We start from the raw sequence: 14779 nt of genomic DNA, 5'->3' as shown, positions 1-14779 counted from the left end.
ATGGTTCCAACAAGACAACTTGTCATACAGAGAAAGCAACCATTATTTGTTTAGCTAATGTATAGTCAGCGAATCTTCTCATCTTGCTAAAACAAAAAGATCAACGCGTCTAAAAAAAACAACCTATTTTATATTTGCATGTATCTAAGACTCATGGTGTCAAAAAAATGCATTTCTGATGAAAAACTCTAAGAAAATTTCTGTAAGCTTCATATTGTAACTAAAACATGCCTTTTTCCATCAAAATAAAAATGGTACAGTACAACAAAAAACTAACATAACACCATTCAAAACACTTACCTATCTTTAACTTGCAACAAATATGAAATCAAACAGTAAGCTGCACAGCTTTGCACAAAATTCTTTTGTGCTGCTTTAAATTTTTCACCCTCAGCATCACCATACTCATCAATAAAATAATCTCTAAGACTTTTATTTGAGTTCTTTTTGATTTGATGCAGTGATACAGTATTTAAAATCGGTTCTATCAGCCCACTGTCATTTGATAAACAAACAATTTTGTATGGTCGCACCCAAAGGTCGACATTTTCTTCATCCCAAATTATTTTAAACATCTGAAATAGATAAATGAGAGTTTAGATAGATCCAAAACATATCACAAAAAGGAAAACTCACTTGAAGTAATTGTGTGGCCATAAGTTCTTGACGCAAATCATCTCCACATTTCACAATCGCTGAAAGCAGACGCCAGTTGGAAAGATGACCATATGGAGAGGAATCTCGTATTTGTTTCTCCTTTTCGTGCCATGGTTCCTATTAAATTTTCAAAAATTAATATCAAGTTTTGATAAATCATTGAAGTGGCAAACCTTTAAAGCAGCAGCGGAAGGATCTTCTGGATCATTACTGAACGATTTTGTGTTCTCACAATTCAAGTTGTTACAGTGCCGCGTCCGAACATCGCCGATATTAAATAGGGCTGGAATTCCTGAAAAAAGAAACCAATTAGAACAACAAAATTCCCTCCTGAAATGATGTACAAAGTCTTTACCATTACCTTGATCCCTTGAGTCACAAGAATCCAATGACATTTGAGATACAGAATCACGCTCGCACAGCTGTTTTCGCATATTCAAATATTGCGCCGTTATTTCATCGTCCTCTTGCGACCACACATCATCCAAACACGAATGCAATAAAGAATCTAGTCCATTGTGTGATTCCGTCGAAGATTCAGATGTTTTTCCTGCCCCACCTATCCCACTATTGCAACAATCTTTCAACTCCAAATGCTCCTCACTCTTTGTATGCCTTAAACTTGGCATCATTTTAAGAATTACCGGCGAAGAGTAGATATCATTGACTTCCACTACTTCAACATAAATGATATATGGCGTCTTGTCCTTGGAATTGAGAACTGCAGTCTTTTCCTCAGTGATACGAACCACATGATGTGGAATATCTGAATACAATGGCAACCATACTCGGGCGGGAAGATTTTTGTTAATTAAGTTTAAGAACATTCTCAGTGCGCTGGTCTTTTCAGCTTTCGATGGCAGGGATGTAAGATTCTTGCCCACATTGATCAGAGCCTTCATGAACTCCTTCTGTGGTGCTGATTTAGGGGCGCCACACATGCAGACTGTCTTATGGCCAAGTAAATCATTTACTGTTCCACGAACTGACTCAAAACATGTGCAACCATTGTCGAACGCCCGGCCAGATGTTAGATCTCCCAGACAAAGTTTCGCCGGAGTTGAGGGGAATGGTAATGATGGCATCTTCGCTGCCGACAGTCGTGATCCACTAAGAAGCACCGTCGCATCTGATTGTGAACGATGGTGTGTTTTCTTGACTGGAGAAGCAACGATTTGCTGTGTTTTGAGTTGCTTGCGCTCCTTTTTCGAGAAAATTTCCTTCATCAATGCCAGCTGGGTCTTTTTGCTTGATGGGGAATTCGAATCTACTTGATAGTTATATGCTTCTAGCAGCCAGAGGCATTTCAATGAGAAATCAACAGATTTCCTGCATCGAATTGTCAAATAGGGATCCAGCACTTCAGCCAATTCATCCATTTGAATGTACATTACAATCAATTGTGGAATGTACAGATCCACCTCTTGATCGGGAAAACTAAAAATCTTATTGCCAATAAAACTGAGCACTCCCGGCTCCTTGGAATAGAACAAATAATGGATGGCAAAATGTATATTGAAGACGGGCGATTCGAAGAAACGCAATAGCCCGTTTGGACCCTTCTCAGTCTTTGTTGGTTCACGTAGTGGTTCTTTCTCACGGACAAAGCATTTAACCACACCGGGAACAGCTTTCAGCCGATTTAATGATGAAATCGATCCTGATTTGATGAGTGACGTTTTAGTTTCTGGTTCTGTGGGTGTTGTCCCAGTAACCGGTGTAACTGTGAGTGTTGGCAAAGGTTGGATTTCGTCTGTGGGTGAACTGATTTTGGTGGCTGCTGCAGCAGCAGCCTTTTTGCTTGCATTGGACGAAATCAATCGCAAGAATTCTTTTTTCTTTGACATTTCTGTCGGAGATTTAATGTCGCTGGTCACAATGGATGTGTTGTCTCCTTGTTCGCCAGCTTTTATCTTGGCTGCATTCTTTTTTTCATGATTTTCAATTATACTCTGCGCTGTGCGAAAAATGGCATTTTTGGTGGCACCAAAGAAATTTTTAAATAGCACTTCGTTTCGGATGTGCTCTGACTTGTTGGCCGGTTCCAGGGCATCGCTGGCTTTTTGAGCTTTTGTACCCGTTGACAGGGGTGGGATGTTGTCGTCAGATGATGGCGATGTTGGTGTCGCCAAATCACTCCCACTATCATTGGGCAATGGTGATGATGGGCTGTTGATGCATATTGGCACACAAATGCGATTGTTTTCCACTTGATAATGTGTCGTCGTTCGATTTTCACCCATGGACTCTGAAGTGGGTGTTCTTTGTTCTTCATGTCTTTTTCGGGGTCTTAAAGTTTGACAGTCGGTTTCTGGTGATTGATAGAAGCATAGGTCTGACTGCAGCATACCGTATTCCTCATCCATGGATGTAGTGTCGAGGATTTCAATGCACTCCTCTTCTGCATCCATTTCTCCAGAATCTAGACTCTCGTGTGATTGGCGAATGCGATTCAGAGAGACTTGATCGGATTCAGAACCGCAGATTATTCCTAAAAGCAAAAATATAAATTAGACTCTGTATAGTGTGGACGAATAGTAATTGAATGGAGAATTCTCATTGCAGTTATTAATACGATGGTTATCGTTGGCACTTGAGGCTTAAGCGTCATACAACAGCGATAACCACATGATTAATTTTAGCTGCACGCGAAAGATAAAGAAATGTCTGGCTCACCTGAATCGTCAGAACCTAAGCTTGTTAGGTCTTCACGCTTTTTACTGTTGCTGTTATCTGCGACGGCAACTTTGGACAAAGGAACAACTATGGGAGGTTTATTACTAGAATTACTACAACTATTATTATTGTTACAGCTGGGATTCTCACTCGATTTTGTTCTTGAACAGGGTTCAACTGGAAAAAGAAGAAAAGATCGCTATAGTTCAAGTTATGGGTTGAAAAAATTGAAAGAGCTTACCAATCACACTAGAATTACCACTGGAAGCTGACGATGATGTTGATGATGTAAGTGATGATAATTTGCATTGTTGTTGCGATTGGTCGACGATGCAAGTTGATGATATTGGACTATTACTGCTCACTGTTGATGTGACAATTTTGGAGCACATTGTCGAACCGAGAATGGAATTTGTGCAGAATGTATTTTCGCTTTCGGCATTTGGTGATGATACTTCGACCTGGAATTAAGACAAAAGGTTAAAACTGAGTTTGTAGCCTTATTTGATGTTTTTATTGAAAATTGAAGATGAGAATGTTATTGGCTTTGGCGAATGCAATCCTGGATGTGCCAGGCTACTCTGTCAACAACTTTCAATGCGTAGTAAAAATAAAATTGCAAGTTTAAGACAGGGACTGGTTCAAGAATTGCGACTGAGACACAGATGTAAATTCTGTGTCTCAGTGTTTCGTCACTGAACTGGCTTTAGACCTATAGCATCAAGAGTCGAAGCTAGATGATGAGAATTTAGGACTGACCATCTAACACATTGATTTTGATTTCACTTCTCTCTGACTTCAAAAAAGTATTTGATTTATTGTTTTTTGAAGAAATCCTCCAAGATGAGAAATAGAAAGAAATGGCGTAAGAGAACTGCGGAACGAAAAAATTATGATTGTTTTTGTCGATCTTAACGCAAAGGTCGAATAGAAGGGCATCTTTGTATTTAATTATGGTTTGAAGATCGAAAGACACAACCTACACACCAACATTCAGGAAATGGACTTAGTCATGGCAAAGTGTCATATCAACTTCACAATAGAAGTTTGAGGTTTCCTGGTCAAAGAAATAATTATCAACCAAATCGATCGTAATGGCAGTTGACGGAATCTATGTTTCTAAGAACCTGGATTTCTAATCTTTCTGAGGAGTCAGCACAAACTCTGACCCAAATTGGGTAGAATTCGAAATGCAAATGCCAATATCCTCACAGTGAAAAAATGCAAAATAATTATTAATTCAATTTCAAACCTTCAAGAAAAACCTATATTTAATTTATGACGTATAGGCTACTACCATCTAAAGCAGCCATACTCAACCTTTCTTGAGGAGGTATGGATACGTTTTTTTTCATGGAGTTTTTGGTTTTTTCTTTGAAAGGTCTTATATCATTTGGGGCATAATGATGCCAGTCTCCAAGTTTTGGTCTTTTTCTGGAGAACATCTTATTAGAGATTGAGATGTCAAGTACGGCCCGAGCGCCGCCGAACGCCGACTATAACAGCTGATCTAAAGTCTTTAAAGCAGCAGGAGATACATTCATCAGGAGCATACACTTACTGATTTATTGATTATGCCGATGAAAGGAAAGTCAACACAGTGTGCTCCATTTACTCGAAAAAATGCACGTATAAAGATGGCGTGAAGAAGTGGAAAATGATCTTTACCAACTTAGTTGTTTTGTCGAATACATGCATTCGCTTGTTAAGTTCAGATAAAAGAGATATTAGATATTAAATATTTTTTCCATAATCAATTGGAAATGAAGTAGTTTTTATGAAATTTAACTTTACTGGAGGCGAATCTGATAGTTTACAAAAAAGAATTCTGTTTAGAATGGGACTAAAGGTCAAGCATTTTAGAAAGCATTCAATTACTCATCAAATGCATTTTGGTTTCCATTATGATTTTTTTTTAATGCCCTGATGAATGAAACTAATTCAAAGTATCAAATACTATTTAACTAAATAATTAAATAACTTTTTATGGAACCCAAGGCTTTTTTGAAGCCAACACAACGAATCAATAAAATAAAAAATAAATTTCGTGAAAACATTGCCCTTTCAAAAATAAAAATAAAAATTTAATTGAATTGATATAAAATGAAAACAGCACAAAAGCACTTTTATTTTATAAAAAAAGCTCTCAAATTCTGAATATGGTGATGACTGGATGACATATCAACGCGAGGCACTTATCAAAACAAAAGCCTTTTGATAAAATCAAAATTTCAATGACTCTCCTCCACCTTTCACAATCAATAAATAAAACGAACGACACTGCACCTGAAGTAGCAATGGAATTATTAATATATTTCAACTTTGAATGCAGTTTAATTTTGTCTGTTTTTTGTTACAGAAAACAAAATAAAAATAAAACTAGGTTGTAACTTAAATTAAATTTTTAACTCACCTCAGGTATCCGCTGTAGGGCGCTATCTAAACTACGATTTCGATGATGTTGCGTAAGATTGATGCGTGTATTTGTCACTTGTGACACCGGAGGTAACAAAATTCCCATTGATCTGTAATTAAGAAAAAAAGAAAAACAATTAAATTTGTTTCTAAACAATATATAACAACAAATTGTTTGATTACTCAGAATAAACACAAGAAAAAATAAATTAGCACCAGAAGTAGATATATTTTTGTTTGCTTTTTGTCAAGTCTGTTGTTGATAGCTTCTATGGCGTTAGACTGAATAGTTTACTTCAAAGGCTGCTGAATAGCTTAATACAGCGCAAAATAAAATAAATACTGCTGATCAAAGTTTTGTGCTTTCAATACAAACAACCACTTTTAAATAAAACAACAATAACAAAATTAATCATCTACTGGTAGAGGGTATTTATTACTGAATTTCTCATGTTTGCATTTTTTGTTGTTGTTGTTGTTCTGATTGGACTTTAATCTAATCAGACTCGTTCAGTATTAAAAAGCTTCGTTTTTTTATTATTGTTTATGTTTGATGAGAGTGAGACTTTAGGAATACATAAACAATACAGAGAGAGGGAGAAAGCTTTTAATAAACACTTGTGTGTTAATTTTGTTTTGTATTAATAGAATGATCAGCTGGTTGAGAGAGAGACAGGGTCACATAGGTAAATTTTAAATTATTATTTACCAATACTAACTGAAGTCATTAAATGAGTATTTTGTTTTGGGAAATTTTTCCCCCTTCTTTTGAAGACAAATTTGGGAAATTTATTAAGTTAAAGCTTTTGTGAAATATTCCTGTCAAAAAGACTTGAATCATTAAAAATAAACAAAAATTATCTACTGGTCAGTGGGGGCGTATACGTAACTTTTTTTGTATCTTTTTTTTTTCAAAGGAAAGTTTGTTTTCAAATTTAAATGCAGGTATGTTCACATATTAATAATACAGGTGTGTGAAACTGGATCAGTGTTTGAATTGAATTGAATCGAATAATAAGTAAACATGCTACGGCAATGATTTCAAATTTAAAAATAATTTTGAAAAAGATCAATTAATTAATTGAATCGTCAGTTGTAAGAACGGAATAAGTCCACTTTTTTCCGAAATTGACTTTTTGATGGAAATTTAATCTTTAGGCGTAGACACATCTTCCAAGTTGAAAAAACAAAAAAATTATTTTGGGTGTCGAAGTTACAGGGGTTGAAAAATTTTATAAGTTTGAAGAACAGAATAAATTCAGGATTTCAGGCTATTGATTATGTCTTAACTAAGACGTTTACGAGTTTTGATTTCAGAAAACGTTGAATGGGTTATAAGAGAATATAATACCGCGGAGTAAATGAGAGGGTGGAAATTGAAGATAGGGGTACAAAAGTCCTCTTTTTGGTAAATTGATTTTAAAATTTGTTGAAGAGAATTAAATTTAATATCGGAAAAATGTTTTTGAAAAATTGAAAAAAAAAACTTCCATACCAAAACAGGTCAAAAAACATGAAAAAAAGTTAAGAAAAGCGATTTTTTGAGTTTTTTTTTGCCTTTTTAACGGTATTTTTTTTGGGCTGAGATAGTCATATGCATTGCTCTAAATAAATACAGAAGATTAAGTTTCCTTCAAAATGCTGGGCTGAAAAAGTTTTTTCATTGAAAATTAACCGAGAAATGACAAATCGAACCTATTTTTATTTTCCCATTTTTTGTTTTACTCAAGTAAAAAATAGACCATAACAAAAATTTTTGTTTTACTATGTATTGCTTTGATTACTCAAACTCTATCAAAAGTTAATCGATTGCTATCATTAAAAATTTTGTTTTAAATAAATTATATGTTTATTTCATTCAAAATTTGGCTTTTGGGTGAAATTTCAAACCGCAAGTTGTAAGAACGGAATAAGTCCAAGGTTTTTAAACCGATAGAAATATAATTTTTGTCTCATTCTACTCAAATCTACATAATCTTTATTTTGTCTGAAAGTCAAACATCTGAAAACAGTAAAATACGGAAGCTATTCAGTTTTTTGCGTTTTCCCAACAATTTTGCAGAATGGACTTATTCCGTTTTTACAACTTACGATTCAATTTTGGTTTTTAGTTTTTTTTAATTTAATAGAAATTTCAGATCCAGTTATGCATCAAAAAACAATTTATAGGCAAGACACAAAATAAACAAGATTATTTGGTTTGAAGATTATTTGGTTTTAATACAATTTGACTACATTATTGCATTTGGTAGTTATTTCACTACATTCAACTAATTTTGAGTTTCTTATAAAAGGCTATAAAGAGAAAGCTACTAGAGGCAATTCCGCTGTCGCAATTGCTTACTTCATTTTTTTTTGTACTTTGTAGAAACATGAAAACTTCAAAAATGGGTATTTTTTATTAAGGGTTCTCAAATGTTATCTTAAAATATTGCAATGACAACTTTTGAAAGAATTGAACTAAATAATTTACAGTCACCTTTAAACCTGCGCTGCGATTAGATTTCAAAGCAAAAGTATCATACATGTGCAGATGTAGCATGTATTTTTTTTTCCGAATTAAGAGAGGGTTAATTTTCATTGTCAAATAAAAGCTTTTAACCAGGGTTGTAAAAAATCATTTTATTGTTAATGCATTTGCTCTTCATTTCAAATTAAAAAAAAAAAAATCTTTATTGCAAATACAAAAATTTCCATTGAAAAAAAAATATTAATTGTAACTGAAAAATATTTGCATTAAAAAAAATTTGTATTGCAACTGAAAAATATTTGCATTGAAAAAAATAATTATAATCTTTGAACAAAAAATAATATTTATTGCAATTTGCAACTAAAAACATTTTGCATTAAAAAAATTTATTGCAAATGAAAAAAAATTTGCATTGAAAATAAAATAAATAAAATAAAAAATTTGCAACTAAAAACATTTTGCATTAAAAAAATTTATTGCAAATAAAAATATTTTGCATTGAAAAAAATTTTATTGCAAATAAAGATTTTTTTTTAGTTAGAGTGGTTCAAAATCGTTTTTTTTTTTTTTTTTTTTGAAAGATTTGTTGCTTGGGAAATTTTTTTTAAGAATAAAATGGTTTCAATTGCAAACATTGTGAATTAAGTTATTTAATTAATTTGGAAGTTTGTTCGTGCCGAAAACGAGAACAAAAATAATAACGTCAGAAACATATACCCAAAAAAGAACATTTTCGGCTAAGAAGAAAATTGATTAAAGAAGCCCACTTTATAAAACAAATCTTATCACACACAATCTAGCTATGTTCTTTATTTAACCACTTTAATGAACTACAAATTCCTTTAATGCATCCAGACGAAAGAATATCAAGTCCTAAACACTACATTATAACAAATCGAAACAAATCAATACATCTAGTCTATATTTAAAACGAAAATAAAAAAAATTTCCCTTGCACTTTCATTACAAGCTTTTTACTACTTTTTTTTGTTGTTGCACTGTAACTTTCGAATGTCGCCTTTCCTTGAACAAATACTTGTGAAAGGATTTGTGCAGCATTAGCGAAATGGAAACAAAAGTGGACATGACAAGATTGCAAAAGAAAAAGGAACATAAAAAAAAAAAAAAACAAACTTAATCCAAGCAAAATAAATTAGAACGAAACCTTGACAAGGCACTCAACCCTTGTTTGGTCATAGTCATATAAAAAAAAAACTATATATCGGCGAGTATCTAGGTGACTTGCGATTGTGAGTGGCGATATATTCTATACTATGTACTGCTGGCAAAATCACTTAAATGGATTTCGTTCGTTTCTCTCTTTTTGTACCTCTATTGGCACAACAGCCATCATTGCTATGAAGGAAGAAAAAAAAATTGCCAAAGGAATATATACACAATTCAAATTGCTAAGCAACAAGCATGACCGTCTGTCACTTCGCCCCGTCGGTCGTTTGGTTAGTCGGACGTCCAGGTGAGTTAGGTTCCTACCACACCTGCAAACTAACACCAGCATATACCTACTCATATCAAAGTAAAACAAAATAAAAAAAACAAGAATAAAATGCTTTTAGCCAAGCTTACATGACAATTAACTTTCGCTCTGCCAGAACCAACTCACGACTAGGAACGACGACGATGACGATGACGACGACGGACGGCTATACTTCCACTAAATAAATGTTCCAAGCATGTTAGAAACAGGAATTAGATACATATCTATAACCACCACGTGTCGTGTCGCCACTTTGGCCATTAACATGACCTCCCAATTCCCCAACAGCAGGCGCAGGTGTGTTTGCACTATGCAGGGTGAGTCTGCTGCAGTGGGGCGATGACAGGTGCACTCCACCGCCACACTACGCAAATATAAAATAAAAAAAAATTCACATGGAATCCTTTTTGCGCGCTTCCTTTGTTTATTTATGTTTGGCCTTAGGTTCGAGTTGAACACTCCTGTTGAAAAAAAAGTGAAAAAAAAAAATCACGAGCAACACGGAGCACCCAACCAAACAATTTGAACTTTATGTAGGACTCGAGTGGAGGTGGTTTGTTGTCGAAGCCGATAACGTTGAGCCAGGCGTTAGTCGTCGCATAGTCATCTGCGTTTCAATCACCAATTTAATTTCACTTTGCTGTTTTTTTGGTTTAGGGGGCTTCTATATGCTGCACCTCCTTTGATTGTTTGAAGGTCTATAATTTTATTCCTGTTAGCCAAACACCAGTGAGTGTAGGTACAATCAGGGAAGGGCAGCATGCATTTTTTAACAGGAAGCCAACTACATTTGCTGCATTAAAAAAAAATGAGTGATATTGTGTCTAAGTGATGAAGGGGTTTTAAGGGGTAGGCTTAGTGATGGTATGAAAGTGTACATTAAGTGCAGAAATATTGTATGTAGTTTTTATTGATTTTTTTTTCATATTGCGCGTCATTTCTTTTTTATACAAAAACAAAGTATACTGAATATAATAATAATTGTCTTGTTTGTTTTGAAATCTGTAAATCATGATAGTTAATATTGTTGATTTTTTCTATAAATCGCAAAAGGGTTGGAACATATAGCACTTAATTACAAGTTGTTGGTTCGTGAGTTGTACCTTTAGCCCAGTCGGGATGTATACAAAATTAAGCTGAAATGGAAAAAATTAGATCGTCTCTGAGAGCTTAAAACCAGTTTTTCGGAAAATCGACCTTGAGCCAAAGCCGCCATCTTGGATTAAAGTTAAAACACGTTTCAGTGAATAACTCGGCCATTTTTGATTTTTGACAAAAATTATATAGGTAAAACTTTTAGAAAATTTAAATTCCTATAACTTTTATTTAAATAAATTTTTCTATATGACCCATATTTTTCGAGTTAATTTGAAAAAAACTATACCCCTACTCAGCTTAAATTTTATACCAGCTTTGAGTATAGATATTAAGATCAACGCAATATGGGAGTGTTTTTATATGTTTTTGGGGATGAGAAACCTAGCTGCAATGTTAGTTTTTACAAATTCCTGAAATCTTATAAACAAAAGGAGCTTTCTCAAAATTGTTGTCATTTTAAACAAAATGAGTAAATATTATAACTTATGTCTAGCAAGACAATTAAATCTTTAAATTTTTAAAATCGGTTCATTAATGCCTGAGATATGACCAATTGTTTATAACTAATTTTTTTTTTTACTTTGTAACCTCAGAATTTTCGACCGGGTGAACCGATTTTAATAATTCTTCTTGTATTTGAAAGTGGGTGCTTCCAGTGTGGTCCTATTTCTGACTATGGCATCCATGAGAAATCATAATATTAGTTTCAAACCAAAGAGTTTTTTGTTTAAATAAAAATGATTGTCTTATGATTTTATCACGTTAAATTTAAGTCCGTGAACCGACTTTTAGGACAACCAATATTTCTTCCATTCGGAGGCAAATAACTTGAAGCAAAAGTATCGGAGTAAATTTTAGGTTGCACCTAAAATTTCACAGTAAACAGGCGTATGAATTTAGGCAAAAAAATTACAATTATTTTTACTTGCGATATAGGTACTATAGGGCAAGTTTAGGATTCGTAAAAAAAATCGAACTCGAGATAACAATTTTACATGACATTACGATGATGGAGAATGCCAAAAAAGTGGGTCCGGCAATTCTGTCTGTCTGTCTGTGTGTCTGTCTCTATCTGGAGCTGCAGCCTAAACGAGTGAAGTGATTTTCTTCAAACTTGGTGGTTAGCAGTTTTTGGTGATTCCCTAGAGGGGAAATTGAAATTTTTTTTTTTATGACCAAAACTAACGGTACCTGCCATATAACGGAAATAGAAAAGTTAATTTTTTTCAAAAACGGCTCTAACGATTTTGATTAAAATTTTTGTGTGTAGTACTACACATAATAGCCAACTTTTTAAATAAAAAAAATATTTTTTGTACCTGTCATAGAACGGTTTTTTTCGTTTCTGAATATCTCGTACAACATTAACCCGATTTAAATGAAAATTTTTATACAAAAGTGTGTAAGTAAAGATAATATTAAAATTGTAGAAAATTTTCAAAAAACGCATTTTTGGTTTTTTTAAAAATATTTCAAAATTTTTTTTTGAAAAATCAATTTTTTGAAAACGAATCAATGAAAAATTTTGAAATTTAGTTTTTATGTGTAAATTAATTATTTCTTCAAAATGGCATACCAACTTTTTTTTTGAAAAATGTTAAAAAATTTTTATATATAAAAAATTATTTTTTTAAAAAACGGCTCCTACAATTTTCGAAAATTTTTTTCTAAAAATACCTTTTTATACAAGAAATAAAATGGCATATTTTTTATTTTTTTTAAGATAATTTAAAACAGAGTTTAATTAATTTTAAAAACAGATTTAATTTTTTTATACTACTTATGAAATTTCTTCAAAATATCAAATTTTAAATTTCTTGAATGAAAAGCTTTAACATTATAGTTACTTTAAGCATAAGAGCAAGTACGTGCGACCCCAGTCGTGCAATTTATTTTTTTTTGATTTTCGAGCAAAAATCAAGGTTAACCTCTTGCCGAAAAAAATACATTTCAAAAAATTTCCTCCAAATTCATTGAGTGAAACATCAAAAGAAAGGTCTCTTTGAGCTCTATTTATAACTGAAATAACTGAAATAACTGGTTTTTTTTACATTAGGAAGCAAATATCTGAGGACAAAAATCTTTAAACAAGTTTTGGTTTACAGATATGAGTTCACTGTAAACAGGCCTTTGGATTCAGGTAAAAAAATTACAAATTTATTTTTTTCATATTTTCGAGAAAAATCCTTTTTCAAAACATTTCCTCCAAATCAGTTGAATGAGAAATTAAAAGAAAAGTCTCTTTGAGCTCTATTAATAACAGAAAACGAACATTTTTTTGAACGTCTGGTTGCTGAATTATTTGCAATAGAAATATTTTATATGTCACATCCACGACTCGTTACATCGTGACTTACTTACATTTATTTACATTAAATTTTGTTTTCTATTAAACATCACTCTAGAGCCCTCAGGAAGAGAGGACACAAAACCTTTAACTCTGAAATACAAAATTCAATTAATTTATCTCAAAGTTAACTAAATCAAGAGATGATAATATCGTGGGGCTGAAATTAACAAAACAAAAATCAAAATAATCAGCAGAAATTACTTTTAGGGTCCTCGAAAGAAAGGGTTAAGAGTTGAAAAAAAGTTAAAAAATATCTCTAGAAGCCAAATAAAACTGTATGGGGTAGTAGAGGAAATTCTATATCACTCAGTCAGTAAAAACCTCCCGATTGTAAATTATATGATGGTAACATTTATGTTGCTGCCAAAAAAGTAAAACTGACTAAAATATTCAAAATTTGTTTAATGTTTCAAGTGTGTAACTTAAACTTGTGTTCTTATTTTTGCACAAAATTCATGTACATACATATATATTTCAAAATTAAAAAACATTTCCTCTCTTATATTTCTTTTTTACCAGAACTTTATAAAAACATGAATAATAAAAACAAATTTGTAATTTATGTAATAAAACCGCACAAGCATGAAAGAATATGTAAAAAAAAAAAATACATATTCTAAAAAAAAAATAATAATTTTTCATGTTGTTCATTCGTTTCAATATAGAAAGTTTCATCTCATAAAACACATGTCTTAGTTTTCTTTTTCTAGTCCTTTTGTGTGTTATATGTAGTAGGTAGGTCCTATAGGTAGGTCCTATTCAACTAGATATAACATTCTAGTTGTTTTTTTCTTCTTCTTTTTTTATCTTTTAATTCTGCTTCAAATAATTATTTGAAAATTGAGAGCACTTACGAGAGCTTGTGCATATAAAGATACGTTTATAAACATACATATACACTTTGTTGCATTGTGCTTTATTGTGCATCATCTTTTAAAATTGCTTTACGTGTCAAGATCGAGTTCCCTCTTTGTGTATATGTTCTCACTATCTCCCTCTCTCAACCTCCTGTCTTCGTCTCGATGTCTAGAGGTGCTTGGTGCTTTTTATTCAGTTTTTTTTTCCTTCATCATATCCTTTTCTTATCTATGAACATAATTTTTCACTCTACTTGTCTTGGGTATTTTTTTCTTTATTCAGTTTTTAACTATTGTGTTTTTTTTTTAATTTCAATATGGGTAGATACATATAGGTACTATTTTTATAAGGACTCATTATTGAACTGTAAAATAAATAGGTCCTACAAAAATAGAATATGTTTGCCTGTTTAAAAGGGAAATGATACTATCATAGAATTTTGATTCTAATACTGTCGGTAGTCATTTAGTGTCTTAAAAGGTAGAACATAAAACTTAAGCAAAATGTTTATTTATTCACCTCAAATTTAAGTCTGGTAAATCACAGCTTATTTGACTTCTCATTCGAGTTCAAGTTCCTATTCCTATTGCTATTCCTATTGCTATTGCTATTGCTATTGCTATTGCTATTGCTATTGCTATTGCTATTGCTATTGCTATTGCTATTGCTATTGCTATTGCTATTGCTATTGCTATTGCTATTGCTATTGCTATTGCTATTGCTGTTGCTATTGCTATTGCTATTGCTATTGCTATTGCTA

The 14779-nt window shown here is 32.6% G+C and overlaps 1 protein-coding gene across 5 annotated transcripts in view; it reads right to left on the bottom strand.

The window, feature by feature from the left end:
- The window catches only part of LOC129912144 (serine-rich adhesin for platelets), a 138139-nt gene that overhangs the window by 2368 nt on the left and 120992 nt on the right, over positions 1-14779 (bottom strand). For 2 of the 5 annotated variants that reach the window (XM_055990269.1, XM_055990271.1), the window contains exons 3-9: positions 5747-5858; positions 3575-3794; positions 3334-3510; positions 1013-3148; positions 831-949; positions 637-774; positions 301-575 (exon numbers count right to left, since the gene is read on the bottom strand). In XM_055990269.1, the coding sequence (XP_055846244.1) occupies positions 301-575; positions 637-774; positions 831-949; positions 1013-3148; positions 3334-3510; positions 3575-3794; positions 5747-5858 (3177 nt within the window). The remainder of the gene's footprint in view (positions 1-300; positions 576-636; positions 775-830; positions 950-1012; positions 3149-3333; positions 3511-3574; positions 3795-5746; positions 5859-14779) is intronic. The other 3 variants (XM_055990270.1, XM_055990272.1, XM_055990273.1) reach the window with 2 other exon arrangements.

Source organism: Episyrphus balteatus, chromosome 2 (assembly GCF_945859705.1).
Source record: "Episyrphus balteatus chromosome 2, idEpiBalt1.1, whole genome shotgun sequence".
Classification (NCBI taxonomy): domain Eukaryota; kingdom Metazoa; phylum Arthropoda; class Insecta; order Diptera; family Syrphidae; genus Episyrphus; species Episyrphus balteatus.
Note: the sequence above shows the minus strand (reverse complement) of the source record. Positions and strands in the feature narration are given on the sequence as shown.